Raw genomic sequence first — 26,953 nt, 5'->3', positions numbered from 1 at the left:
TTCAGAAGGCAGGACAGTGTGATCCATAGTCACCAGGAATATGATAGGAAAAGTACATCCTGGAAAGATACTGAGTTGGGCTCTTGTTCAGTTAACACTGCAAGTTTTTTTGTTGTTGTTAAAGTTGTTGAGAAAGTGGAGAAATGTACTCAGCAAAGTATTCAGAAGTATGACTAATTACTAAACCCTCCTCAAATCCTCAAAGAATATTTTATTTTATTTTATTTTGACCAGATCAAATGAAAGAACACATACTACAATCATTTGGTTTTTGTTGTTGTTATTATTGTTGCTTTGTTTTGCTTTTGTTTTTGTTTTTGTTTTTTAAATTGGGAGGTATAAAGACACAGAAGTCCAAGGTAGAGGCTTAGTACAAAAGACAACTTAGAGGAGTTTACATCCCTTTTCAGGGGGACTTGATAGTGAGACAGACTGGCCAACTGACTGACAGATTGATAGTGCATTAAGGGGTGGATAGATGGAGTCAAGATGGTCAGGTGGATGAATGGGCAGATACACTTGATAACACGGCTGTTCCGTCAATGCATCATCATCTCACTGTGCTGCGTTTCACTGAGCAATTATAATGTACTTTTGTCCCAACTAAACACACTCTGGCTTAATTTTTCTTTTCTCCTTTCACTGATGGGAACGTTGAATCTTTAAATGAGGAACGCCAGCAGAATGGATTGCTTGGAGCACTGTTCTCTGTTCATTTCACTCTGCTATAATGTGCGTAAGGTTTATAATGAATCCGCTGATTGTTTCAAATTTTTAAATGGTACTCCACAGAGTTCTCTGACAACTTGAATGTACGTATATATCTGCATTACAAAAACCATTACAAAGTTCTGACGAGTTCTTTCTTCAGGAAGATTCTCATTGCTTCAATGAGCATTCCCATTAGTAGTAAAGTTGGATAATGCTACTTTTGGAAAGACACATTTCACTGTGAATGGTGATTTTACCTTGCAGCTTTCTTGTAGTATGCCAGTTTATTTTTTTCCTTGGACGCACCTGATGCTGTGTGTTTATTTTGCTAAAGGATGAACTTTAAAAAACAATATATTATCTCTATTAGATTATTATTGAAACCATAAGTATTTTATTATTATTATGGACCTGTGGGGTCAGGCATCAGATACTTGTGAGGGTCAAAGGGCAAATTTGTTCAGTCTGTTCTCTCTTTCTTCCCTTAATATAGATGATGATAATTCAACTCGGGTCTTTGGCAAGCTCTTTAGTAGTGTAGCTTCCCTACATGCCCAGGACTTAGTGCTTGAGTGGTGAGTGGTGTGTGTGTGTGGGTGTGCGTGCGTGTGTGTGTGTGTGTGTGTGTGTGTGTGTGTGTGCGTGTGTGTGTCAGTCGGGGGTATATAGTGGATTCCACAGAGCTCTTGGGGGCCAGAGAAGACATAACTTTAAGGACTTCACTTCTTTCAGCATGGAATCTAGAATGAACTCAGGCTATCAGGCTTCCACTGTAAGAGTTTTTACTCACTGAGCTATCTTGCCAGCCTATGTGTAGATATACATATATATCTCCAAAGTTTGTGCTCATAATGACTGACTTAGAACAAATAACTAATTGATTGCATAAACATGCTAAATTCTCCTTTGAGTTGCTTCATTTCAAATAAATGTTCTTCATCATCCTGTCTTTCTTCCCTTTAATGGATTTCCTTTTAGAAGAACAAAGACTGGGATGAGCTGTATAGGCATCTGTCTTTGTCTCCTAAATATGAGGGAAAGGTTTATGCAGTTCACCCAATGGTTTTGGGCCTGTGGTCAAGTGGTATATAATGGAAGGGGTTGTGGTACATGAGCCTACTGAATTCCAATGGGCTAGGAAATGCAATAAAAACTGAACTAACCTCCTGCTCTCTCCTTTGAGGGCATGACTCTTCTGGTGAAAGTCTTCCAACATTGTTCTCTCATCCCAAGGTCTCCAGTAGCAACATTAGGAATGATCTGTTAACAGTTGGGTCTTTAGAGATTCAACTTCCAGATCCAAGCTATGGCAGATGTATGTATGATGTGATGTGATATATGTTTGATATGATGTGATGTATGTTTGATGTGATGTGAAATTTATTCAATACTATTTGTATGTTTACTCCAGTTGGACTTAAAGTTCTCTGTCAATTTGTAAGTCATTAACAGAATTTTTTTAGCTCTTACAAAATTTTAATTTTTTTTAATGTCCTATGAGAAACATATTTAGTTTGAATTCTTTGAAACCAGGTAATATGTTTAAATAGGGATTCAAAAGCTTGGAGTTAAGCTTCATAAAGTACAAATTCAAAGCTATTGCAACCGTGAGACTTTGAAAAAAAATCTCTAAACTTTCTGTCTCTTTCTGCCTGGCTTATGAAATGTTTTTTGATAGGAATACCCTCCCTGCTCTTGGTATAATGTAACTACTCAAGCATTTTACTCAACATCACTATTAAATCATTTTATTTCTCGAGTTCTTTATATTTTGAGCATTATTCTGTTTTATACATGAACCACATAGGAATTTCAAGATTTACTTTCTCTGTCCAAAGATATTACTTAATGACATTTCATAGGAAAAAAAATGACCTGGAATTATTCCCTTCCACGAAACTAATGGAATTAAAGTAGTGCTGTCTTACAATAATCACTGGAATTTACTAGATTCTTGCTGAATAATAAGATATATGTTAGTAGTCACCAAGTCACCCTTGTTGCTTTTCCTGAGTGTAGGAATCCAAATAGACTAGAAGAAGCTTTAGGAAGCCTGCAAGATAGGAACTCAGTGAGATCCACCATGACCAATTTTATGTATTTCAAAATCTTTCCTTTTCAAAGTTAGAATTTATTTTAAAAATTATGCTTAATGAGCTGAAGAGATGACTCATCAGTTAAGAACACTTACTGCTCTTGCAGAAGACCCAAGTGGGTTTGTCAGCACCCACATCTGGTGATTCACCACCACCTATAACTGGTTATGGGAAATTAGAGGCTCTCTTGAGCTCTCCATGGGCTCTACACACAAGTGATACACACACACACACACACACACACACACACACACACACACACACACACACACATATGTATATATAATTCATGCTTGAGTTTATCATATTTCATTGCAGTTAAGAATTTTTCTGCACTGGGATCTTTCAGCGGGAGAAGGTATTCTATTCTCTTTATAAAACTAAAGGTAGTCATTAGAGATGGTCTAATATATGCTGTGTTAATCAATCTTGCCATAAAATATTTCTAGATAGATATATACCCACCCTTTGAAAGTCCGAAATGAGGTAAACTCTCCATTTCTATTCAGTCCCACTCATCTTTCATATTAACGAAGGCTGCTAAAGAGGATGCCCCTCATACACAAGTTGGGGAGAGATCTTGGGTAGCTTGCTGTTTTCAGAAACTTCTTATGTCTTGTGAGAATTTCAATTTTCCATACATTTTTGTGAGGTGTTTTGCTTTGTTTTTGATACAGAGAGTATATTCCATAGGGTCTAATGTATATTCCATAGGGTCTAATGTATATTCCATAGGGTCTAATGTATATTCTTCTGAGTGAAAAACAATACACATAGAAATTGCTGCGGAACTCCTATCCAACTTAGTGCACTGAAGACACACTCTAGACACTCAACAAGTAATTATTGAGTTAGGAAAAAGAAGATGCAGGGATAGTTTCTTTAATCTCGAATTCTGAGGAGCAAGTACATCTGCTCATGTTCACATTGCGTTTTTAAGTTTTATGAATGCTGCCATGATGAGTGTCACTCCATATGCAAGGTTAATTAAACTTTAGTTCACTGTAAACAAAAATACTGGAGAGATTAGAATGTCCAACTCTGAAAATCAATTGCATTGATGGATTGTATTTGTGAGAAGACTAGCCAGTTCCCAGGTCTGTGTGTCTGCATATTGACTAGCTTTTTTGCATGAACGTTTTGATCTTTTAATTAGCTTTCCAATTAGCTCAGTCACTGGATTAGCAACCCATGTCCTGTTGACCACTTTCATAGTGTGAGAATTGGTTAAAGTATCCAATTTTTAGAAATCCTATATGGGACAAGTCTTATTAATTGTTCTGCCCACTAAAGTCTTTCATTTTGGAATGTGTGAGGATCATTTGCTGCCTGGAAGCAGAATCTATTTTAAATCCAGAGACATGTCTCTACACATCCACATCTCTCCACACTCTATTCTACCTCTTTAATATTTCCCTGGGGTGCATACTTGCCATTTCAATCTTTTCCTACTCATGAAGATGTACAGTCACAAATTACTGAGTAAAGGGGATATATTTTAGGAAATGTGTCCTTAGGCCATGCAGTCACTGTGTGAAGATTGCAGAGGAGGTCAATAATTAAGTATATAGATGAGTTAAGTAGGGGACCACTGTTTTATCTTTGGCTGTAGATAGCTAGAACATTGTTACACTCTACAAGGACATGCCTAAATTTATATTGCTCCATTATCCTTAATGTCTTTTACTTTTATAGGTAAATATATGTCTATAACTGCTCATGCAGGAGAAAGCTAATACTAAGATATGTTAAAAATAAACTAAATGAAGGTTTCGAGACTCAATCTCTGGATCTATCAGGGATTATAAGAAATAGAAGAATTTTATCTCTCAGCTTGGGGGCAGGGGATGAATAGAATAACAAATCAGGCAGGAAAGGTTATTTGCTGTGAAGAATCAGACTGCAGTGCTTTTCCATTCAGGTCTCAGGTAGCACAGACATGCTATGGCCCCACCCATCATGTCCTGCAGCCCCACATGGTGCTTTGTCTCTGACACTTTCAGAGTTTCTTTTCTTTTCTACTTCTTTGTCTTTTGTCTTTATTTTGGCATTGTGCACATGAGTGCTATCTAGTCATATTTATTTCTACATTTTGAAAAAATTAAGAAAAAGTAAAGTGAAAATGAGTAATGTTATATTTTGATATGTTACTTGGCCCCAGAACATCATGAACTCTACACTCAATTTTTATTCTATTGTTTATCAAACATCTAGAAACATCGGACTCTGACTGACCCAGAATGCAAGGCCCCACTAGACACAATGACATTTTTATATCTAAAAAGACATGAAGGTCTTGCAATGTTTAGGCTTTGAGGTTATAACTAGGTATTGAAGGACACAATCACTATGTAAACAAAGATGTACTTGTCAAGACAGTTTTGATTCAAACATTTTGTGTTTAAATGATAGTTCCACTATGTTTCTAATGGTTTCAGTTTATGATGTCTCCTCCTTTGAAAGTTCTGTGCTAATTTCAGATTTCTAAAATCTTATAGAAGTTTCTGAGAGTTCTCACATAGCTTTCTCTCCATCTTATAAAATGGCCTTTAGAAGAATAACATGATAGTAACATTTGTCCCTTGCTCTTAATTAATCTATATATCTTACTCTAAGCTTGCTCACTGTACATTATCCTCCAGCTATCATGTTCTTACGTAGGCTCCATGGAGGACCTAAGTTGCATTTATTTCTCACATCTTTTACCTTTTTTATGACTATGTTTTTGGTTTTCTTTTGTGACTTTGAAACTTCTTCATGGTTAAGTACAAATGTCTTCTCTTAGCAAGAGTATAATGAGATTTGAACTTTGTGTTTCTGTGTGCATCATATTGCAAACTACATTGACATGGCTAACATTGGTTGGTATGAACGTTAATCCTCAAAAGCAGCAAAGCTGAAGAGAGTGTCTACTAAAATCCCATCAGGTCTTTCCAATCCTACCCTTAGGTAGTTATGAGAGTAGGTATGCTCTAAAAGTGAGTTTGCCCCACCCTCTGCAGCTTCTCTTGGTTGCTCCTTTACCCATGTGTCTTATACCATGAGATTATTCCTCCAGAAGACTCTTACCAGACACCTAACATTGACCTGAGATTTCCCAGTCTCTCCTTCTGTGAGGGATAAATCTCCACCCTTTGTAGTGATGTCACCTCAAGCATTGTTTCAGCAGAACAAGACAGACAATGACATGCCAAGGAATGCACTTTGTGTGGCTTGTTCAGAGACAATGAAGTTGTCTCCTTGTTCTTTTGCTATGTGCACTTTGTAAAAACAGATCACAGAATCAAATCAATCGTGTTTATCCAACCATATTTATTTGCTAGAAGCACAACTCCTAACTGAAAAATAGACAACTATTGCTAGAAATGCCTATGTAAATAAAGGAACATCCTCCTAAATGTAGTTATTAAACAAGGTTCATATTTAGACATATTCCCATCACCTGAAATAATATGATCAAGATTTATTTGATAACATAGTATTAAAATAAATTCTCCTATACCAATGATCATAGTAACAATATTCCTCCATGCTGACTTGATCAATAAATATGTACCCCTCAACTAGAAGTTATCTGAATGATTCAAGATAGAATTTGAAAGTCTGTGAATAAAACTTGATGAATAATCAGTTCATTCTTGAACATACAGTTTTTAGGTCCTCATGATATCAGCAATTATTAAAACTTTAGTTACTACTAATTTTTCTCCCTTAATCTGATTTCAGCAGTTTTATGCCCAATAAACACAAAATAAAGAGACTCTGAGGACTAGACAACAGTAGATTTATCACCAAAATGAGGAGCAGTTGTTTTTAAAACAGCTTGTGTTAATCATATTTCTGTAAAATATGGTTCTGAGAATTACATGGGAGCCACTACCTGATTCCCAACTTACTGTATTCAAAATTTTAAAACATGAAACAAAACTTAAAAAGAAAATTTCACTGAAGGATGGTTATAAAATATGATGAAAAATTCATCCACACGCTAATGGACAGGCTTCTATCTTCAAGATATTGCCTACACAGCATTGACTACCAACCTTGCAGTCATAATGATTCTGAGGAACAGATAAGTTGATTGAGAAAAAGGAATACTTTAATTGTAATGTTTGTGTTACTACGAGACCACAGCAGAGATCACAATAAATGGTCTAATGTAGATAAAAGAATCGAGAAACTATACATGGTATGTCAGATATTAATCTGTATTTGTGACTCCAAACGTGTCTGATTTGCCTGCCGACAGAACTTTGAAGAGATGGCTCATTGGTTAAGAGCATGTAGCTTTCTTATCAGCACCCACAGTAGGTGGTTCACAACTGTCTGTAGCGCCAGTTTCCTGGAAATCTGATTTCTCTGGTATGGGCAGGCACCAGCACTCATGTGCACAAACTTACACATATACAAATAATTAAAAGCAATACAATGAAAATTTAAGTAACCCTTAAAAAGAAAACTTTGAGAGAAGATATACTGAGAACATACTATGTGGTTTTAAAAGCTATAGTCTCTGAGACCTATAGTGTTTCTCTATTCACATCAACTTACCTGGCTTCTAAAATTCTCCCAATCTTTCAAGCATGCTTCCTGAGTTATCACCCACCATGAGGCCAATGACTCATCTCCTTTTCTAGAAAATTCTAATTTCCCCACCTTTCCATAAAAGTAAGAGAGTTACCATATTTAATTTATTTTATTATGCTTTTTATACTCCTTAAATTTTCATAGTTCTAAGTGTTAAGGCTTTTAGTTGATGCTGCTGGTCAAACTGAGAACCTTCTGTCTGCTGTACGGTGACATGTCCATTTCTGTTTTCATCTGACTACTTATCCACTGATTGTGTCTTTCTTAATCACTTTTCCGTTTACCATTAAATGTTTCCTGGGATAGCTTAATGTCTAAGTTAGATTTATTTTTGCTGTTATTACTGTTTACAAGTTTAGACGATGCAACCTTTGGGTTGCAGGAGAGTGTTCTTAGACAGTTTTGGGTAATTTTTAATTAATGTTTATTGCATAGTTAAAGGATGCATAACTAATTAATGACAGAAAATGTTCTTACAGGCAGCAGAAATGACCTTTCCTCCTACATTCATCAGCCTAGTTGGTGTCCCTGTGGCTTACCACTCTTCCAGCTGGAAAGCTGCACTCTCACCATATCCCGTATCTCTAGTTTTCATGTAACAGTCCTTACGTACTACAGTGAACACTGTATCTTCTTTTCTGTATCCCATGTACTGCAATCCTTTTAAATTCGTATATGAACTATGTTACTAATTTTTTACTCATTGGTGGCCTATGTGTGGCTGCTGTATGTACGTCTGTGTACCGCATGCATGCCTGATGCTCACTGGGGCCAGAAAGTGTTGGAGTTACAGATGGTTGCAAGCTGCCATAGGTATGCTGGGAATCAAACTTTAATCTTCTTAAAGGGTAAAAAGTGCTCTTAACTACTGGGGCTGTCTCTTAAGCCCCAAATACTAATCCTTATCATGCCATTCTCAGACATGTATATAAGGTGTTTTAGACTGAATCTGTCCTCCTTATTAATCAGTTGTCACACCTCTCTTCTATGGGTTCTGTTTGGTTTCTTTTTTTTTCTTATAGCCCCTTATATATTTCATATTTTCTTTAAGATGCCACATATGAAGGAAGACATATGGTATCTGCATTTCTGAGTCTGGCTTTCTACTTACATGATGACCACTAGTTCCACCCATTTCCCTACACATAATATGACTGAATTTTTCTTAGTAGCTCAATAGCCCTGTGGTATGTATGGATGTAACATTTTCTTTGTCCGTTGATTCATTGACAGCTATGTAGTCTGATTACGTCATTAGGCTAATCTGAATAGTGCTAATATAAGTATGGGCATACTGTCAGGGGCTGGTTGTATGCCATGGTGGGGGTCTTGAGTTGGGCTGGGTTGAGTCATCTAGGCTATATCTGCTTTATATGTATCCAGACACATCTTATAGGCAGGGTGAATTTTGGATGGAAGTTTTGTGGGTGGGTTAGTGTTCCCCTCCTTCTACTAGGAGACTTGTCTTGTTAGAGCTTGTCCTCTTCAGTCTCTATGGCCCCAGCTACTAGGAGTTTCTGTTAGAGTCCCTCCCATATCCTCCCAGGATCCAACCATGACTTAGGTCTCCAGCTTGTCACAGAGATGCCCCCGCCCACAGTTTTTCTTTTCTCTACAGGCCTTTTGTTCTCCCACCCCCACTCTCCCCAGGTCTGCTCTCCTGCCTCCTATCTCTCTGTGTTTCCTCTCCTCCTTTGTTCTTTCTCTTCAACAAAGACCCCTGTCTCTTCTAGTTCCCCTTCCAAATGAGATTTAAGCATCCCTGCATTCCTTGGTTCTTCCTTCTTACTTATCTTCATCCCCTGACATTATTCTCTGCTATGCTTGCAGGCAGGAGTCAATCTGAGTTGTTCTCTGAGAAACTCCATCCAGTAGCACCTCAAAACAGATGCTGAGCCTCACACCCAAACATTGGGCGATGAATAGGGAACTTTGTGGAAAAGTGGTGGGGAAGTAGAAAAGAACCTGGAGGTGACAGGAGCCTTACAAAAAGACCAACAGAGCCAACTAACCAGGGCCCAGAGGGGCCTCCTGAGACTGAAGCAACAGCCAAGGATCTTGCATGGACTGGACCTAGGTCCCCTACAAAGATGTTGCTGAAGCCCAGCTCAGGCTTCATGTGGGTCCTCTAGTAAGGGGAAAGGCGGCTCTCTGACAGGGACTCTCCTGCCAGATTTTCCATCACTCTCCCCTGGTAGGACTGCTTTGCTAGGCCACAGGGAAAGAGACCACACTCAGTCCTAATACTACTTGATGAGCTTGGTGGGGGGATGGGAAGAGGGGCTCCCCTCTTCTGAGTAATAGGGGAAGAGGATGTGGGAGAGGAAGAGTGGGTAGGGCTGCAAGGTGAGGAGAAATTGAGCTATGACCAGAACATAAAGTGAATAAATTAATACTTTTTATATGGGCATACAGAGATCTCTGTGATGTGTTGACTGTAGATCCCTTCAGGTATATACCCAGGAACACTAGTGGTACACCTAGAACATGTGTCTCTTTTCCTGCCGCTTACTCACCAATATTTTTTTTTTTATTGTTTTTTGTGTTACTCGATGGTAGCCATGTGGACTGGAGAGAGATGGAATATCAGCAGGGTTTAGCTGCATTTCTTTAAAATGCTGGGTGTTCTTTTATGTGTTTAGTAGCTATTTGCATTCTTTGTAAGTATCTTTTTGGTTCATCTCCGGCATTCATCTGTTTGATTATTTGCTCTTTTGATTTTTAGTGTTTTGATATCTTCATGCATTCTGGATGATAATTATCAGTAGGACAAGTCACTGCTGAGGATTTTCCTTGATTCTCTTGGCTACCTTTGTTTCACTGTGGTCTCTCTTTCCCTCACTGTACAGAGATTTTTAGTATGGTGCCATCTAGTTAGCCAGTTCTCACTGTCAATGAATGTTCCATTCAGGAAGTTATTGCCCTTTGTCGAGTTATTGTTTTCCTCTAGTCGTTTCAAAGTTTTGGGTCTTAGCTTAAGGTCTATGTGAAGAACTTGTGGCATTTCATGTTTTAAAAAGTCAACTTTGGTTCTCTGAACTTGGGCTTAAATGCCACTTCTTGGTGACATTCTGCTTCCACGTGAATCTATTACATATCTTTCTATGATATAGTTCCCACCACTTAAGGGATCCTGTGAAGCTTACTTTCCATCAGACCCAGGATCCTAGACTCATTGCCTGTAATATACAAGGTGATGAGTGAAGGATGAAAACACGGACAAATAAAACTTCCTGTTATCCTTGTCTGACACCTCTTTTATACATCATCCTGGGGGAAAATAATAATGTAATTAGTTATGGGTAATTATGTTGACTATATAATCATTTGACTTGAAGGCACTTCGTGAAATTCTGGTGCTTAACCATTTATATTGATATCTTAATATATCACAGATATGGGTGGGGTTATAGCCATTGTGTCCACAATGCCCACATTGTGATTGGGTACTCACTATCCAAACTCAGTTCTCTGTGCTAGTAAGCAGGTACTTTGCACACTAATTCATTGCAGGCCCTCATCTTATACTACATTTTCCACAGTATTCCTGTATCACACAGCATGTGCCTCCTAAGGTCATCCTCCAAGCAAAGACTTGCTCTAGGTTGAGGAGATGACTTAGTGCATAAAGATCTTGCTGGAGAGATATGAAGATCTGAAATCAAGTATCTAAACCCACAAAAAATCACTGTAACAACCGTGATTGCAGTACAAGATGCAATTCAGAGTCTGGAGAATCTCTGAAAACTCTCATGCCAGCTAGTGTGTCATGGATGGAAATCAACAACAAAGGAAAAGAGGCCTGTTCTCTAGTGAAGCGAGAGCCTTCCACACACACCTCTAACCTTCCTGTGATGCCTGCCTTCACACAAGAACATGCACATGAATCATACATGCATCCCCCCATACCCTACCACACATATCACACATACATATGGGCATGTATACACACTCTCCTGGACTAACATTTTGCTTTTTTTTCTTTTTTATGAGGAATTTGCATTGGCTTGGGCAAACACAACTCAAACTAGAATGACCCTTGAAAAACTATAGAAACCATGACTAATGAATGTTTGACAGGAGTTAAAAGTTAGGAGTATTGGATTTAAAGAACCAGAAGTGGCAGTTTATGGTTGGCATGAGAAGGACTAAACATCCTGACCACAGTTGTACAGTCACAGGTTCAAGTTAGGGCTGGGCCTTAAAAGTGATTCATATTTCTTTCTTATAATGCTCAGGGACAAAAGACTGCAAACTAAAGGATTGTGGAACAAGGTAACAAAGTGATGCTAGACAGTAGCATTTGAGAGGAACTGTGTCAAGGCATCTGTGGGAAAATTAATGTGTGAGGCAGGTGAGGGCTTATAAGAAATGAGTGAAGAGGAATGTATGCAATTAATAGCCATTCATATGCTAGCACTTGCTAAATGCTATGCACATGGCTATTGTGCAGGGTAGAGAATGCTATGGAGGTAAGGACATAACATGGTCATTTTAGTAGGGAAGAAATTCAACCACAGATGTCATTCTTGAGGAAGATGGATTCTTCTTTGTCAATACCTATTTCATTCTCTTTAGCTTATGTAGTTCTCTAGCTGAAAACATATTTAAATGCCTGAAGTATTTACCAGGCGATTTTCACTCATCTTTGATGAAAACTAGGTCTATTAGTGACAAATATTTAAGGTAGAATGTTATTGAGGATGCAACTTCACTAATGCGCACAGGAAGACATTAGAATGGTGGGGTTCTATGTACGGTGATAATTACCCTCCTTGAATTGATTTTGACATCTTTTAGAAACATCAGCTTGATATTGTTGCTTTCATTTTAGTGTTATCAGTGACCACTCATTCCAGGTGGTAGCATAAAATCATTTTTCTTTTTCTGGCAGCATAAAATAAATGTGATGAAAACCATTTTAGGAAGATGTGGCTTTCATTTGAAAGGGAAGAGAAACTAATTGAAAGTTGATGTAGATTCTGAATGATTAACTCCTTTCCAAATAAGTCATTAAAAATCTCTGAAGGATATGAAAAGGCAATCATCTGCAAAATTGGAGAGAGCTAAATTCCAATAGATGTAGTCTTCTACATTTTAATTTGTAGATTCAGAGAAATAAATGTATAAATGGTAGGATTTTAACATAATAGCATTTACTATAGGATGTCTGTACATGCTGCTGGGCTTTAACATGGCTAATTTCCTTTTATTTGAATGTGTGTGTGTGTGTGTGTGTGTGTGTGTGTGTGTGTGTGTGTGTACATGGATAGAGGATAGATAGAAAGATAGAATGATATATTTCAGGTGATTATCTCTGTTATATGTAGCATGTTTCTTGTTTCTTGCCTTGTAATGCTTTAAAATTACAAAGAGCTATTTTATTCTGTTGTATTTTACTGATGTATAATGTATAATAATATAAGTAAACATAATGTATTTTCATACATTATAGTTAAATCAAATATACACATGCTATCTTTTATACATTACAAATGATTGTCTTAGGCTCCATTTGGGAAAGCAATATGGTAAGACTTTTGAACTTTCTACCTAAATCTCTTTAATTTTCCCTATACCACATCAAAGTAGCTCTTCAGTAATACTGTTCATCTTGTAACTGTGTTTTTAAAATGAAATAACATGCTAAGTCTGGATAGTTCAGTGCAATAAGCAAACATGCATATGTCTTCAGTTCTCCATCTATAGCTCCATGACATCTTTTTTCATCAATATTTTTATAGGATATATAGGATATATAGCAAAAAATAAGAAAGCTCTAGTAGTACAAAAAAAAAACCTATCTTTTATTTTCATTCACTAAATCATGTATCACAGTCTGCTGTTTTTTTAATCAACTAGTAAAGTGACAAACTATCCCCCAAATAATTTACTCGTTAAGTGACAAAAATATTTTGGTAAATGATATACCAACAGTGATAAGGACTGAGGGAAAATAGGTTGATTTAGAATTCAAATTGCCAGATAAACTTTGTGACTCAGAAGGAAGTCAATAGACCATAATAACCTAACTTTATTTTCTTTATATGCTTCAGATTCTAAATTTCCAAATATATTCTTTAGTACCATCCAACACTTAGTTTTTAAGTTCAACTGCAATACCAATTGGGAAAAGGAGGAACATCATTTAGCTTTAATTGAAAGTCTCTCTATTTTACATTTACCATTCTGCACAATATTGATTTTTCTTTTTTGATGTTGTTCCTTGCAGAGAGTGAATCTGTCCTTCGATTTTCCATTTTATGGTCATTTTCTACGTGAAATCACTGTGGCAACTGGGGGTAAGTTGTTTCTATATACTCACCTAAAATATTTATAATTTCACTACATTTTTATTATTAATTTTTTCTCATCTTTCCATATAGATAAAATATTTGTGAAATGATTGTTTTATAACACGAATGTATGAGATTAAATAAAACTTAGTACAGAGTAGATATATTGGGAAAGTTTTCAGCAGAAATAATAAAGCATCATTATAACTTTCAGGTTAAAATCAACCCTTGCATTTTTGCCAACTTTTAACTCACTTCTTGGTAGTATGGTAAAACTATGTGAAGTGGAAAAATGGAATAGAGATAGCATTAAAGTATGCAAAGAGAATTGTTGGCATCTTTTAAAAATTTTGTTATGTTTATTTACTATGCACTATACCAATATGTTCTTTACATTAAATTATTTTATCTTTTCACATAATATATCCTATATTAACAGACAAACTTGAGGATCTTAAACACTGACATGCCATTTGACTTTTCAAATTTTGCTTTCCTCTGTAAATGTAAAATACTTAGTCTAAAACCATCCAAGGAAGGAGTGCAGTGTTGCAAAGGCTAAAGATGTGTTCATCAGGATGTGCTCCTGAAAGGGTTACTTGTATACTTGACATTGTCCCTGTCAGCCATTGGTGTTGGAGAAAGGGATAAGAATTAATGAAGTAAACTAATGGTACTGTAAAGACAATAGCAAGTCACATCTCAGGTGTTGGCAGCAATGGCATAATGTAATGGCTTGAACATCTGTACCTAAACTGCCAGATACTTGGGGTTTTCCCTTCCCTGGGTCCTCATGGATATTTTCTGGGATGGCATGGGAACTGCCTGTTTGCTCTTCTTGTATTTTAATATGTTATAAACTTAGATGTTAAGTACAAACCAGGTGGAAAACTGTTATAATCACAAAAAGCAACAAGGGAAAGATTTCGAACACCCACACTGAGCTGAGGTATATTATGCTACTTCTGCCTTAGGCGTCGTTAGCTCAGGAGGAAATGGGAAAAGTGAAAGGTGGAACTGCTTAGAAATCAAAAGTATTGGGTGGGATTTCCAGGTCGCTAAAGCTCGTGCATTTATGGGAATCATTCTATGGATCTCAATATTGGAATTATTTAAGGTATTTCTTCAAGAGTGGCACAAGCTTTGTGGTTTATACGAAAGAAGAAATATGTCCAGGAGGGGGTCACAATGAATGACACACAGATGAGGAAATGGGCAGAGGAGCATTTTTGAAACTGCAAAATAATCATATTTGAATGAAATTAATAATATGCTTATAAAGTAAAGTGAAGATCAGAATAGTGTTGGGGCAATTGTACGTGTCATCTTTATTGATCATGGGTCATTAAGAAAATAAATAATAAACTTTAACAAGATGGCTGTAGATGTTCACATAATTGCTTACAATATAAGTACACTGTATGCAGTGAGTATATTTACCTGCAAGTGTATTGTGGTTGTCTGTTGGAGAAGCATAAAGGATTTGCTGGTTCAAACAAACCAAGGCAGTCGTGTCATGTCCAACAACTACAGAGACAAATGCAAGATGATTGAGGTATAAACAAAAGGCTTCAATCATGGAGATATTGAAAATTTGCATGAGAGAAGAATAGATGATATTTAAACGAAGTGTACATGAGTAAGCTGCCTTTTGAGTTCGCCATGTATGCACTATTAGAGTTAGCCTTTTAATTGATTGCATTTAAGGATTGAATAAAAACAGAAAGGTGAGGCCTGGCATGCACACAGAGGAAGGGGATGCAGGCTATCCTGATGAGACATGATAGAATGTGTTCATATGGTAGGGGAGGAGGTCCCCTTCTCTCAGAGGTCTAGGGGAGAGGAATAGGGAAGGGGAAAGGGAGGGCGGGAACAGGAAAATGGAATTGAGAGGATAACAAGCAGAATGCAATCTGAATAAATTGTAATAAAATTTTAACGATAGAAAGGTGAAAATAAAGAGTGGGCCTGTTGAACCATGAAGGGCATCATGTTGTCTGTTACTAAAGGATGCAGAAATATGGTGACATGCAGAATAGATGTGTTAATGATATTTTCTAGCAAAACATACTTAACAAAACCCAGGGTTTTACCAGGGTTCCATTGACACTGTACTGGAATATGGACTCTTTTTTCAAGTTAACTTAAAACTCATGTCAGTGATTAGGCTACTGTGAGTGAAGATCTACCTTAATGGGGTGCACAGCAACCAACCCAAGAAGATGGCTATATCACGATTAATGCTTCAAAGTGCCATTTTAATAAATATCTCAGTTTAAAAAGTGTCTCTTCCAGCCAGGTATAGTAACACACACCTGTAACCTCAGCACTCAGGAAGGAGAAGCAAGCAGATCCATGTGAGTTCGATGCCAGCCTGGTTTACAAAGTCAGTTCAGGGCAGCCTAGGCTACACAGTGAAACTCTGTCTCGAAAAAAACAAAGCCAACCAAACAAAAAAAAAAAAATGGCTCTCCATTGTTATATATCCTTGTTCTAAAAACATTTAAAGACATTCTTTTTGTCTAGTTAATTAATAATAGTAAAGATAATATGTAACTCCCTGTACTTTGCTTAGATCAAACTTAAATCAGAAGCCTCACCAAGATAATTTGGATATGACCCATATCACACTTAATACAGACTCTCATTAAAACTTTTCAAATAAACACCTAGCTCGAATTATTTTCCACTACTTGCTGACCCAATCAGTTCTGACCCAGACCCTGTAATAGGCACTGAGGAAGAAGCTCCATGTTGTACCAGGGAGGGTAGACTATGGTTCCTGGATGAGATTATTTTCTCATCTAAGTCAAAGAAGAGGCATGATAGGAATAAACAATAACAGAAAGCTAATCAGAAATGCTAAAGGAGAGGGAAGTTATCTTAAAGGGAGGTGTTTATTGGTGTGCCGTGCAAGAAAAGGATTGTAAAAGAACCAACATTTAGGGGTTGGGGATTTAGCTCAGAGGTAGAGTGCTAAGGTCCTGGGTTTGGTCCTCAGCTCTGAGGGAAAAAAGGCCAATATTTAGCACTGACTTGTGAAGAAGGTTGAATTTTATTAGGCAAGAAATAGTAGTAGATTAAAGAGGAGAGGGAGAAAGGATATTTCAGAAAAAGGAGTGCTGAGTTATATCTTAGTCAGAAACTTGTACTGGATGTGTTTGAAAAGAGTGATGTTGGTATTTTGAACACTGAGAGCTTGAGTGGGATCTTCCAGCACTAGGTTGTTCAGAGATCTAATCCAATCTGACCATTGTCCGGGGATAGGGGAGGAGGAGGAATGATGGTAGAGAGCATACATAGCATAGTCTCTCTTTAAAAATTGCTCATTTTGTTTCATTATATAATTTTATATATATGATATGTATTTTTTAAATTTATTTTATTTAATTATTTTATTTATTTAATTAAATTTATTTAATTAATTTATTCAGATTAAAACTCAATGGTTCTCTCTTCACTTGTACCCTCCTGTTCCTCCCTCCTTCCCGCTTTCACCCTATTGCCCTCCCCTAGGTCTATGACCGGGAGGGACCTCCTTCCCCACTATGACTATATGATCATAGGCTATCATAGCTATGTATGATAAAATTCTATAATTTTATTATATAGTAATATAATAATATGTTATATAATAATATATTAGAAATAATATAATAATCTTCAAATTAATCTCAGTCTTAAATTGTGTATGTGGAGGATGGAGGTGCATGTATGTACATATGCATGCTTGTGCAAGTGCCAGTAGGGGAGTCAAAGGGCACATCAAAGGGGCAAGTTGTCCTTTGAGTATGTGAATCTCCAAGACTGATCTCTGGTCATCAGGCTTGGCAACATGTGCATTTACTTAATGAACTATCTTGCTAGCCCAAGATGGCTGAGTTTCAATTCTTTCTGTAGACATAATTCCTGATCTGGGATAGGTGCAATACAAAAGGGAATAGGCCAGTCCAAGACCTATCAATTGAGTTGCTTAATCATTGGGCTTAGAAAAGCTTTGAGCCAAAAGACTTCATGAAAATGCAGTGGGGAAAAAAAAAAAAAAAAACCAATGCTATGAGTTTGGAGGTCTGAACCACAGACTATGGCAAACCATTGTGAATGATGAGATTTTACAAACCAAAAGACCAGTGTGACAAATACCTAGTGTCATCACACATCTTAAAAAGCTACTTACCATAGAGGGTTCAAAAAATAATAAAATGTAAGTCAAATATAAAGTGTTGATTTGACGCCATTACTATTAGATGAGGGCCTAGGATTTTTAAGTAGGGACATTAACTTCCATTCTGTTGACTGTCATCCTTGACTGTAAGTTTCTGAATTCTTACGGATCCTGTTTTTACATCCAATCTAAGAAAAAAAGAGTATAGAATGATTTTGTAGTAATCCGAGCTGTACAAACAAATAAAGCACATGCTTTGAGCTACACTTCCTATCCCATTACTTCACATATTTGCTTTTTCCCATGCCTTTTTAACCACCCTCTACAAATGAAGACACACATCACACCCCCTCCCCCACACACAAACAAACAATTTAAAACTAAGATCTGAGATTAATTCCAAACATGTCCCCCATGTCGCTGTTAAGATCGGTACAATTTCAATGCAGATACTGATTTTTAAAACAAATACATAATTCATGTGGCAAATCTTTGTTATGTGTATATATATATATATATGTATGTGTGTTGTTATGCATAAACTTAATTTCTACTTTAAAATTTAAAATTAAACTAAATACTAGGCCTGTAATTATAACTATAAACTACAGTCTTTAGTTATTAAACTTTTTAATATTCAAAAGCTCCAATCATCCATACAAATAATGTAAAAAATGAATTTAAAATACCATCTTATTTTCTGGTTCGCTGACAGCAAAACCAGAAAGCCATTATTCATCCATTTATTTAAAATATACTTTGGTATGCACATATTTCAACTATCTAAAAACTAGTCCTCTGTGCGGTTCATCACCAAAAACATGTGTGTTAATGGCTCAGCTAAGTCCTGTTCCTTGCATCTCAGAGTTTATTTTTTTCCATATGTATACCTTAATTTACTACTGGGCTACCAAGATGATATTTTACATGTTTCATGTTTTGGATGTTAATTTCTTTGGCCACCAATGGCAAAGGAAGAGCATTTCAACCAGAGTCCATCATGGTACATATGATTGTGAAAAACTGGAGATGAAAACAGGTGTCATGATGCAGATACAGAACCGTGTGAGCAGGTGGCAATGTGTGTGGAAGTGTGAGCATGGAGTTCGTGGTCAGAGATGAAGCAGACCAAGACGCTAATGTGGAATACGTGTTACCCCCTTTGAATGTGATGAAACATTTGCGCTGTTCTGCTTCTATACAAATTTCTAGTTGCACATTTTGTTTTGAAAACTGTTTTAAACTTTTACATGTATTTTCATCATTTGTGATAAACATTAAACACAACATTGCTGTTATAAAATGAATTTTTACTATCTGAAAAATTAATATGAAAACTTCTTTAAAAATCACACACAAATAAAGGAAACGCAAATCCTCCTTCTGCCATTCCTTCCTAGAATATGCATGCTCCTGTCAATTAAACCATAACTCTTACTCTTAGAGTTATCATTTTTGTGTGCTTTAGGTCCTCTGCAAGATATATTGAGAACTAATGTAAAATCTATTGGCTTCAGTAGGTTCTCAAGAAGTATATTACTCTATTTTCTATCTTTTTTTTTTCTGGCTTGCAAATAGTAGTATTTCCATTTTAGTCCCAAATCATATTTCATGGGTTTTTCAAGACATGTGATTAATATCAGGAATAAAAGTCTTTCAGGAAAGAGAGAGGATTCATTGTGACTCAGGATGATTTATAAACACCAGCCTGACTTGTTTTCAAGGTGAAACCTCATGAAACAGAGAGCAGCGCGCCCACAAACCATCTCAAACTGGTGAAGAAGGATGGAGTTGTCATGTCTTTTTAAACGATTACTAACAGACTAAGTAACCTGTGCATCAATGAGAGACAGTAAAGTCACAGATGTTCAGCAGAAACAATCCCATTCCACTCTGGGTGCCAATGTAAAGCAGCAGGCTTAAGTCTCAAGAACGTCCCGACAGAAAGACAAATCAGATTCTTCCTAACTTCTCTATCTGAGTGATTCTCTGAGTTATACCTGCAGACATCTAAAGCTCCTTTCTGCAGTTGGGTAGTTTACTCTTCCCCTAAACTATGTAGTGTCAGCAGCAACATCAGCAGATCCAATAACATTACCACATTTCTTTCCCTGTGGCAGTAAGGCGGGTTGAATTGCATATTCTCAAGCATCCTTGGTTCTGCTCTAAACACATGTGTTTCCTTAGCTCTGCCTTCATGGAATGGGGTATAGTATGGTGAGTGGGGCAGTGAAATATCTAGGAAGGTGATGCCCCAGGGAGCAAGAGCTAGATCCATAGGATAATAAGCAACGACAAACAAATCAGAAGGGGATTATGATCACGTGATGGACAAGTTGTGATGGGGACACAGGCCAAGGAGTGATCACCTGAGCTGAGAGCTTAGATAAAAAGCAGAGTGCCCATGCTCATTGTCATCCATTACCCTAGCAACCTCAGAAGAGACTGCATGTCTCCAAGTTTAAGTGCACTTAGGAACTTTCATCTCTGGAAAGCACCTCTTTGTCCTGTGATCTGGGCTTTATGGGAAGCACCGGTGGCAATATTCTCTATAGCATTCTTTCCTTGTCAAGCCTGCAATAAGTCAGTGAAATAGTGCCACCATACAAAAGCATGCATGCATCACCCAGTGCAAAGAGAGTCAAAGAAACTATTTAACCAGTAAAGTGACAGTGTAGTGTGCACCACATTGTCCAGTGCTGGAAACTAAAGGAATTTTTAACAGTACAAGGCTGACAGATCCTGCCTACTTCCAGAGTGAGTTTGAAAAAAATCTACACAAACCGTATCATGGCCAGAAAATAAACTACCTTTTCTTGAAGAACCCAGGATGGTATCATGGTTAAGATAGACCTTTGATCAGGGTGGTTAGGCTCATAGACAAGACAGTTATGTCTGGATAGTCCTCAGTAGATTATATATTCTCCCTTAGTTCAGTTTCCTTGTATGTAAGGGAAGACGATAGAGGCACTTGCTTCTAACAATTTTTTGTAAAGACAACTAATGTTACTCACAGATATTTCATATAAAATACAGTGTAAATAGTATATATTATTGCTGCATTTTAAACGTGTAGCCTTGTCTTTTTTTATAATGCTTGTGTATGGGGCTTTTTTTTTACAGTGCCATTTTAATTGGCTTTTCTCTATATGAATTTAACTCATGGGCATGCCTAGCTATTTCAAAGCCATCTTAAATGATATTATCCATTCGTGACAGGAAAAAAGCATGCTTATGTGGCTAGCTTGGGATGAGTTACAGGTGCCATTTCTGAGTGCAGAAGAAAAATTACTTTTAACAACATCCTATGAAGAAATTCTGGCATACCAGACTTCTGTCTAGAAAAATTTTTTAAAAACTTGACAATTTTGTAGCCTCTGTAAGTAGAATCTTGAAGTTTTAAATTCTGATGTCATAGGTTACCAGTGTATAACAAGAAGTAGCTTATCAGGTGGTTATACGCATCATTCTGCTTCTTCTGGTATCCTAGAAACACTGGTATTAAACATTCTATAGGGTTGATTGACTGTGGGCAGGCGGAATGTTGGACATTACATTTATTTGGGGCTACCTCTGAGATTCTAAGGAGCCATGCATTGTCTACCTATGTGTGTGTGACCTAATATCCTGTGTCTGTGAGGCAAAGCAATTAAAAGCATATGAACAAACCCTAGATCTCACCAAACCAAAGGTGAAGGTCCTGTGAGATACCATCACAGCCCTAGAGTGGGGCTTTTCCCCATAGGGTGTAACCACCCACTTGAAGTTTCTACCCATGTGTTTGAAAATTCTCTTGATTTATGTCTTCTTTTGTTTTGTAGCTGCCAATTTTATGAAACTTTTACCATATTAAAATAAGAGCAATGGTCATCCATATTTGGCTCCAGAAAAAACAATTTATATTTCTCTTAAGGTGAAAATTATGCACTTGCTCTAAATTTTCTGTTTAACTACAAATCCTTATTCTCCATAAAAAAAACTATGGAAATTGATAAGCCAATTACAAGATGTTTCTTTCTGTTTTCTTTCATCAGAAAACTTTGGTTTCTGTTATAATTCCAAATTTAACTAAAATCCTCTGATAAGAGAATTTAGAATATAAGAACTTTGCAGATATGTCATCAGTTGCAGCCAGCAATAGTAAAACTGTGGACACCGGATTGACTCTACCTTGGCTGCATACAGAATGCCTTTATTAGACATAAGATTCATTTGCTTCTTCATAATATGACTACAAACATATGGAATACCCAGTTTGAAACGTTGCGTTACAGCGTGTGTGAGGCTTTGACGTGGATTGGGGATGGGCTTCTCTATACGCCCATTGTTGCAGTGCTCTCTTGATTTTTAATGGCTTTTCTGACATCACAGAAAACCAGTAGATGTAATGTAAATGTTGCTTAAAATTCAACACTTATCCAATGCCTAAAGTCCTAGAGCTCAGACATATAAAAAGTAATAGGCCTAGTAATTGTGTTGGCTAACACTAATAGAATCATTGTGATAGTCTCCCGCTACATTGCTGATCTGCCTCGCCTGAGGGCTACAGAAAAATTCTGAGTTGAACTACAGGAAGTGTTGAAACATAAGTTTCTACTGAGGGCAAAAATGATGGAGGAAAGTGTCTTGTAATTGGTGTCCTGGGAGCACTATGTCAAAAAACCCAGACAAGCATTTGCGCATTGCCACTATGTCAGAATTTTTTGAGTAATAATAGATTCACCAGGTATGCTGGTTTCATCGGCAGAAATGTGTCAGGTAATCCTATTTCTCATGCTAGGCCTGGCTGAGGCTAGATGTAGGTTCTTTTATCCTATCCTTAAGTTTTGGCATTAACTCTAAGATGACACATGACACATCAGTAGTAATATCCCTCTGTGTGTGTGTGTGTGTGTGTGTGTGTGTGTGTGTGTGTGTATGACTGTGTATGTAAAGTGTGCAAGTGTATATGATTGTGTGTGTAAATATGGCTGTGTGTGATTGGGTCTCTCTGTCTATGTATGTGTATGATTGTATATGTGCAATGTACGTGTATATATGATTATGTGTGTAATTGTATTACTGTGTGTGTATGAATGTGTGGGTGCCTGGTATGCATGTGTATATGATTGTGTTTGTGATTGTTTATGATTATGTGTGTGTGTGACTGTTCATGCGTGTTTGTATGACTGTGTATAGGCAAATAGGACTCTGTATGTGTGTGTGTGTGTGAGTGAGTGTGTGTGTGAGTGTGTATAAAATAGTAGGTGACAGAATAAGACTTGACATTCAGAGAAGCTAACAGAAATGGAGATAACATCTTTAAGCATCAGCTAACCGACCATACGAAGCCAGGGAAGCTGCTGTTGCTGATAGCTGTAGATATGACGACAGAGTCGGGCTATCCTGTAGAATTGAGTCAGCTCCAGATATTAAAGGCCAGAGGCATATTCAGAACAATAATGGGGAAGAGAATGTGTGGGAGGTTCCACTGTGTAATAAAAAAGATGGGACTGAAGCCTCCTCTGATACAGTAAGGCTCTTCTCTGCCTGTCAGTCTCTTTACGCTCGTACCAGTTAATCAGATGACAAGTTTGTAGGACCATTACCACTGCAGCACTAGATGCCTAATAGTTTATGTGGTACAGATAAGAAAGTCACAACCACTTATTTATTTGCTATTTCCAAACAAATATTTGTCTTCCCGTACACTCTTTTCCTGACATGATTCTAATATGACCATGTCCTCACACTATACTAGATTAATGGGGTCACATTCTTTCTTCTCCAAAAAATAAGTTATTTAATACTGTGCTTGTGCAGGATGCCAAAGAGATAGAACTTCTTATATATCTACTCTGCTGCACAGTCATCATCCAGCGTCAAACTAGAGGCAAAGCTGCTTGTAAAATCAAGTGTGTGCAGACAACAGCACGAAAAACCACATTTTCACATGATACGGAATAACTGAAGGTAGTGAACAGTCTGGTTTCAGTAGTTGTTGTATTAACAGTTTCCACAGCTACCTACAAGAGTTTGCATTTCTCTTTCTTCAGGCAACATAGTGCTAGATAAATTTTACCTTCTCCTAATTTCTATAAGATTTGAGATGTTATTTAAATTAACATGATTTATTATGAATGCATATCTTATAACTCACAATATTAACAAACAATTATTTTATAATCATAAAGCTGGGAACATCTTTTCTGAGTGATGCAAGAATCAGAAATAATTTTAAAAATTAAAAAATTACATTAAATAAGTACCTCTTTCTCTTAAATATTTTTATTTGCTAAATCTTTTTAATATTGATTTTTAGAACTGTACATATGAGTACTATATGTACATCAGTTATCCCTTACCTCTCCTCCTTTTAACCTTAATTTCTCTGCCCCACTCTTTCAGATTCATGTCCTCTTCCTCTTTATCATTCCTACACATCTGTCTATACATATATGAGTGTATATTCATATAAACACATAAAAACTGACTCATGACTTCCTTTCGTGTTGCTCCTATGTTTCTGTATTAGGGATGACCACTTTGGATTGATATCCTATTAAGAGGAAACAGAGGTCTTGTGCCTTGAGAAAACTGATTCTCCCTATCAATAGCCAGTTATTACCTATAGCTCTTCACTGTAGGAGTACCCATCCATGTTGCCATAGGTGTACCAGTTCTTCTTTGCCTTAACTTTCATGTCTTTTGAAGTTTATAGGTTTATTTTTCATTGATCCCTAACCAAGTGCACTTGGGCCATTTTTTTCTGGAAGTTGGTTGACCATTTGAGGATCTTAGCAACAGACAAACATGGCAACTAAACAGTGGATATGTGACAAAGATCATTTCTTAAAATGAGTTATAGGATCTTCTGAATTTCAGTCTTCATTATAAAGAATGTAGAGGTTGTTATTCCTTGAGGGTTTGACCCTGCTCTGTTTCCGGGCGCTATGAAAAACAGCCACAGACTCTTTGAAAACAAAGGATGATCTTCAGTTGAAAGACATGAACTGCAGCCTCGTTCCAGCTGAGAGATCCCTGTTATGAACACCCCCTCAAACATCTTTGCTCACATTAGGCCAAAGTAGTAATTTACTGTCAACGTGATTCAAGACTTTAAGGAAACACATAAGGAGTGTTATAGCCGAGAGGGATGCAGGAGGATGTTCAGGTTGGCCATGTACTTCAGTGGAAAACATCTGAGGGAGCCACAGCCCCAAGACACAGTTCCACTAAAGACAAGTCCCCTACAGCATCAGACATACAAAATAAGAAGAGGTGTGTAACAACAATTAGTGAAGGAAGAAGTCATAAATTTTAAAGAAAGAAAGCAGTGGTCCATGGAAGGGTTTGGAGGGAGGAAAAGGAATGGGGAAATAATCAAATTATATTGTACTCTTTAAAAATAAAAGTATATTTAAAATATGAAGGAGAAAACAAAATAATGTACAAAGTAATGCAGAGCAAAACTTAACATCTAGGAGTGGCAAGATCACAATAATAAAACTAATACACCCAGAGTGTGAAAAATACTGAGAATTTTAATGGTAAAGAATTTTCCAGTATTACAGACACCAAAGTAAGATGCTCAGTGAACTATACCAAGAAATGAACTACATTACTACATAGTTCAGGCATTGGTATGTTAACATTTGACTGAGGCAAGGGGACAGGTCTCCACCAAAAATAAAATGTACAGCAAAGATTTCTGAATACTGTCAAACCACTCAAATAGAAAGTGTTTTGTTTTAAGAAAGCCACAACTTAGAGTACAAAAGTAACCCAGGATGCAGGAGGATAGTGCGTGGAGTAGTAGGTTGCATGGGGTCCTAGAAAAAAAAATAGAAACATATTAAGTAGACAGGGAAATGGGCACAAATTACCTACATACATGTAGGCTATGATTTATGCCTATAAAAATATATCAGTGGATATTTTAAGCAACATATGCTTGAGTGAGGTAACTAAGGATGTATATTACAAAAAATATGAAAAGTACATAAATGTATGTCAGTAAAGGTATTCAAGTTAAATACATTATTGTACAACCATTGATGGAATACCATGTAGCTATTAAGTGGGATGGAATCCCTGTGTATGCATTTAGGAAAATACAGAACAATGTGATACACACACACACACACACACACACACACACACACACACACTCATGCAGTGAGGGATTTAGGAATGCCATTTCATTAACTAGTTTTACCATTTGCTGTCACCAAATATTTGGCAGAGCTTAAGAGTAGAAACACCTATTTTGGATCGTGTTTTCAAAATGTCTAGCTAGTGACTGCTTGACACCATGAGTTTGGGAAGCACATCATGGGAAACAGGAGTCTATGGTCAAGGAGATAGCTCCTCTCACAGCCAAGAGCAAGGAAGTTACTGTGGACCATTTCTAACCTCCAAAGTCATATCCCAGTGACCTCCTTTCTGCAAGAACATCCCATCGCTCTACACCTTTTCTGCAATCAGTCAAAACAGGGCCACTTGGGAACCAATCACTCAATAACTAAGTCTGGGGAGGGGTGCATTCCATATATAAAAGACAACATGGAACTCACATGCATTTAATGCATGTAAAGTCTGATGCATATTGGAATTTTTACCTAATTACTAAAAGTCCTAATAAAAAAGTATCAGGAGAAAAAGAGGATGTTTTCAATTCACCCTTTACATGTCACATGACCAGCAGATCTCTACGTTTAATTAGTATGCATTTGTATGCTACTAGCCACTATGTAACTTGCCATTAAAAACTAAATCTGTATTTCTGAGTGTTTCTTTATAGGCATAGGAATGGTTTGTATGTGTACGCACACATTTTCCAGAAGTAACAGCAAGTGTTGAGTCTTCACAAATGGACCTCAGAAGAAAAGGAGATGAATCATAAGTGACTAGACTCGAAATTTGCTGTGATCTAGAGAGGTTTTCACTAGGATGTGCAGGTAGATAGAGCAGGGTCCAAGTTCAAGACAGAAAAATGTCTTGGACCAAAGAGATTTCTCTGCTTATGACAGTTTCTCGGTTCCATGTTTTAGATATTTTGCCTCAGATCTGAGGAGCAGGAGTTAACCTCTCAGAAGCAGAACATGGCTCAAGCCTGG

The 26,953-nt window shown here is 37.1% G+C and overlaps 1 protein-coding gene across 4 annotated transcripts in view; it reads left to right on the top strand.

The window, feature by feature from the left end:
* Plxdc2 (plexin domain containing 2) overlaps window positions 1–26,953 on the top strand; it is a 413,705-nt gene that overhangs the window by 215,709 nt on the left and 171,043 nt on the right. For all 4 annotated transcript variants that reach the window (XM_051151285.1, XM_051151284.1, XM_051151283.1 and 1 more), the window contains one exon: window positions 13,627–13,696. In XM_051151285.1, the coding sequence (XP_051007242.1) occupies window positions 13,627–13,696 (70 nt within the window). The remainder of the gene's footprint in view (window positions 1–13,626; window positions 13,697–26,953) is intronic.

Source organism: Acomys russatus, chromosome 9 (genome assembly GCF_903995435.1).
Source record: "Acomys russatus chromosome 9, mAcoRus1.1, whole genome shotgun sequence".
Classification (NCBI taxonomy): Eukaryota; Metazoa; Chordata; class Mammalia; order Rodentia; family Muridae; genus Acomys; species Acomys russatus.
Note: the sequence above shows the minus strand (reverse complement) of the source record. Positions and strands in the feature narration are given on the sequence as shown.